This window comes from Microcebus murinus, chromosome 17, assembly GCF_040939455.1.
Source record: "Microcebus murinus isolate Inina chromosome 17, M.murinus_Inina_mat1.0, whole genome shotgun sequence".
NCBI lineage: Eukaryota > Metazoa > Chordata > Mammalia > Primates > Cheirogaleidae > Microcebus > Microcebus murinus.
Genome location: NC_134120.1, coordinates 47816932 through 47821555, shown reverse-complemented (window position 1 = coordinate 47821555; position 4624 = coordinate 47816932). Strand labels below are relative to the sequence as shown.

The following is a 4624-nucleotide window of genomic DNA, read 5'->3' as shown; positions in this document are numbered from 1 at the left end:
AAATATACAACCTACCAAAACTGAATTATGCAAAAATAGAAAGTATGAACCTATCTATAACTAGTATGGATATTGAGTCAGTAACCAAAAATGTTCCTCCAAAAATAAGCTCAGGACCAGACACCTCACTGATAAATTCTACCAAACACTTAAAGGAGAATTTATACCAATCTTTCTCAAACTCTTAAAAAATTAAAAAAGGCCTTCCTTTCGGCTGGAGCCGCCATCTTCCAGTAATTCGCCAAAATGACGAACACAAAGGGAAAGAGGAGAGGCACCCGATACATGTTCTCTAGGCCTTTTAGAAAACATGGAGTTGTTCCTTTGGCCACATACATGCGAATCTACAAGAAAGGTGATATTGTAGACATCAAGGGAATGGGTACTGTTCAAAAAGGCATGCCCCACAAATGTTACCATGGCAAAACTGGAAGAGTCTACAACGTTACACAGCATGCTGTTGGAATTGTTGTAAATAAACAAGTTAAGGGCAAGATTCTTGCCAAGAGGATTAATGTACGTATCGAGCACATTAAGCACTCTAAGAGCCGAGATAGCTTCCTGAAGCGTGTGAAGGAAAATGATCAGAAAAAGAAGGAAGCCAAAGAGAAAGGTACCTGGGTTCAACTGAAGCGACAGCCTGCTCCACCCAGAGAAGCACACTTTGTGAGAACCAATGGAAAGGAGCCCGAGTTGCTGGAACCTATTCCTTATGAATTCATGGCATAATAGGTGCTTCACACTTTGTGAGAAGCGACAGAAAGGAGCCTGCGGTGTTGGGACCTGTTCCCTGTGAATTCATGGCGTAATAGGTATAGCACACCTGTGAGAAGCAAAGAAAGGACCTTGAGCTGCCAGAATCTATTCCCTATGAATTCATGGTATAGGAGACAAACCTAATAAAAGCCGTTGGACTCTAAAAAAAAAAAAAAAAAAAAAAAAAAAATTAAAAAAGGATCATTTCCAGACTTATTTTATGAGGCTAGCATTACTGTGATACCAAAGCTATAGAAAGATATCAGTACAAAAGAAAACTCCATGTCAATATCCCTAATGAATATAGATGCAAAAATCATCAACCAAATATTAGCAAACTAAATTCAACAGCACATTAAGAAGATCATTCATTGTAACAATCAAGTGGGATTTTTCTCTGGGATGTAAGGCTGATTCAACATATGCAAATGAATAAATGTGATATACCACATTAAAAGAATGAAAGATTTTTTTTAAACCCACATGATTATCTCAACAGACACAGAAAAAACATCTGACAGAATTCAACATATTTTCATGGTAAAAAACAACTCTCAACAGACTAAGAATAGAAGGAAAGCATCTCAATATAATGAAGCCTGTATATGAAAAGCCCACAGCTAACATCCTACTCAATGGTGAAAACTTAAAAGCTTTTCCTCTAAGATAAGGAAAGAGGCAATGATGCCCACCCTCGCCACTTTTATTTAACATAGTACAGGAAGTCCTAGCCAGAACAATTAGGCAAAAAAAGAAATAAAAATGATCCAAATTGGAAAGGAAGAAGTAAAATTATCTCTATTTGCAGATGACATAATCATATATATAGAAAACCTTAATAACTCAACAAAAACAAAAGAAAAAGTAGAGCTAAAACAAATCCATTAAAGATGTAGGATACAAAAATCAGTGGCATTTCCATACCCAAATAACAAAGTATCCAAGGAAGAAATTAAGAAAGCAATCCCATTTATACTACCAACAAAAAAGAATAAAATATTTCCAAACAAATTTAACCAAAACGGTGAAACATTTGTACACTGAGAATTATAAAACATTGATGAAGGAAATTAAAGACAGATAAGGAAAGACTTTCTGTTTTCATGAATTGGAAGAATGCATATTGTTAAAATGTCCATACTTTCCATGATGATCTACAGATTCAATGTAACCGCTATCAAAATCTCAGTGTCATTTTTTTTTTTACAGAAATAGAAAAAGCAATCCTAGAATTTATATGGAACCACAAAAGACAACGAACAACCAAAACAATCTTAAGAATGAAAAAATAGGCTGAGGCATAACACTTCCTGATTTCAAAATATACTGTACAACTACAGCAATACGATTAGGGTACAGGCATAAAAAAAATCTAAAGACTAATGGAACATAATAGAAAGTTCAAAAATAAACCCATGCATATAGGTTTAACTGATCTTCAACAAGGTGTCAAGAAAGATAGTCTTCAACAAATGTTAGTAGGACAATGGGATACCCACATGCAAAAAAAAAAAAGAAAAAAAGAAAAGAAAATGAACCCTTATCTCATGCTGTACACAAAATCATGCTATACACAATATGCTATACACATGCTATACACAAAAAAAATGCTATACACAAAAATCAACTCAAAATGGATTAAAGAATTAAACTCAATACCCAAAATTATAAGACTTATAGAAAATAACATAAGGGGAAAGCTTCATGACATTGGTCTTGGCAATGATTCATGGATATGACATGAAAAGCCCAAAAATAAAAGTAGATAAATGGGGTTATATGAAACTATTAATAAAAATTTCTGCATATCAAATGAAACAATCAACAAAATGAAAAGGCAACCTATAGAATGGGAGAAAATACTCATACACCATATATCTGATAGGAGATTAATTTTCAAAATATATAAGGAAATCAAACAACATAACATCAAAAAACCCAAATAAACTGATTTTAAAATAGGCTAAAGGCTTGAATACACATTTCTCAAAAGAAGACATCAAAGGACCAACAAATATATGAAAAGATGCTCAACGTAACTAACCATCAGATAAATGCAATCAAAACCACAACAAGATATTACCTCGCACCTATCAGAATGGCCATTATCCAAAAAAAAAAAAAAAAGGGGGGGAGGGGTGCATGACATTTATCATTTATTCCACTATTGGTGAGGATGTGGAGAAATGGGAACCCTGTTGGTGGAAATGTTAAATGATACAGTTGCTTTGGAAATCAGTATAGAATGTGATAGTTGATACTATATGTCAACCTTACTGGACCAAAGGAGATCCAGATAGCTGGTAAAACATTATTTCTGAGTGTGTGCTTTAGAGAGTGTATCCACAGGAGATTAGTATTTGAATCAGCAGATTGAGTGAAGAAGATTGCCCTCACTAAAATGAGTGGGCATCATTCAATCTACTGAAGGCCTGACTAGAACAAAAAAAAGTGGAGGAAGGATGAATTCCCTCTCCCTGCTTGAGCTGGGCCATCTACCTTCTGCCCTCAGATCAGCACTCCTTTGGCCCCCAATTCTCAGACTACATTACACCTGTTACCACCAGCTTTCCTGTTATCCATCTCGCAGATGCCAGATCCTGAGACTTCTTGGCCTCATAACTGGATGAGCTAATACCCATATACACCCACATATACACGTACTCTACCAATTCTGTTTCTCTGGAGAACCCTGACCAGTACAGAGAAGTATTTCAAAAAATTAAAAATAGAAGCACCACATGATCCAGCAATCCCATTCCTGCTTCTAAAGAAGCAAAATCAGGATCTAAAAGAGACATTATCCTCCTATGTTCATTTCAGCACTGTTCACAATAGCTAAGAAGTGTAAGCAACTTAAATACCCATGGACAGTCAAATAGATAAAGAAAATGAAGTGTATACATACAATGAATTATTATTCAGTCTTTAAAAAAGAATAAAAATTCTGCAAAATGTGACAACATGCATAAATCTTGAAGACATTACGCTAAGTGTAATAAGCCAGTCATAGAAAGACAAATACTCTGTGTGATTCCACTTATATGAAGTATTGAAAGTAGTCAAATTCTTAGAATCATAAAGTGGAATGTTATTTTCCAGGGGATTATGGGAAGGGAGAAATGGAGAGTTGCTAATCAACAGGCATAAAGTTTCTGTTATACAAATTGAATATGTTCTAAAAAAAAAATCTGTTGTACAACATTGTGCCCATAGCTAACAATAGTATACTGTGAAGGTAAAAATTTGTCAAGAGGATAGATCTCTTGACCTAGGATAGATCTAGGTTAAGTTTTCTTAGCATAATAAAACATTTTTAAAGCCAAAATTAAATGTTTATCACATTAAGGGTTTATTTCTCACTCATTCTACATGCACATGATGGCTGGCTAGAGGCTTTAATCCAGGCCTCCATACTCACAGGCTGATGAATAGCCATCATTTCAAATTTGCCTGTCTGTGGCTGAGGGAAAGAGAGAAATGGCAAATAAACACAGTCTCTTTAAACTTCCTACTTATTAGTGGGGAAGGGTGGCACATAAGTGCAACCTTACCATGTTCCCAGAAGGTAAAATAGAAATATTTTATATGACCTTCATAGTTGCAATAGACTGAATGTTTATGTCCTCCCCAAATTTATATGTTGAAATCATGCCCCTCAATGTGATGATATTTGGAGGTAAGTCCTTTGGGAGGTGGTTATGCATGAGGGCTCTTATAACAGTGCCCTAACAGTGCACTATAACTAGTGCACTTATAACAGAGACCCTAGAGCTCCCTCACCCATTCCACCAAGTGAGGACAAAGAGAGAAGACTGCTGTCTATGAACCAGGAAGCAGGCCCTCACCAGTCACTGAATTTACTGAT

General features: G+C 35.5%; 1 protein-coding gene across 1 annotated transcript; it reads left to right on the top strand.

Annotated features, from left to right (window-relative positions):
* The first annotated feature begins 201 nt into the window (after positions 1-201).
* Positions 202-841, top strand: LOC142861573 (large ribosomal subunit protein eL21). The gene has a single exon (XM_075993615.1). The coding sequence runs from the start codon at positions 247-249 to the stop codon at positions 727-729; it is 483 nt and encodes a 160-aa protein (XP_075849730.1). The 5' UTR covers positions 202-246; the 3' UTR covers positions 730-841.
* The last annotated feature ends 3783 nt before the right edge of the window (positions 842-4624 follow it).

Coding starts and splice junctions, on each gene's coding strand:
- LOC142861573 (XM_075993615.1), top strand. CDS start 247: ATGACGAACACAAAGGGAAAGAGGAGAGGCACCCGATACATGTTCTCT.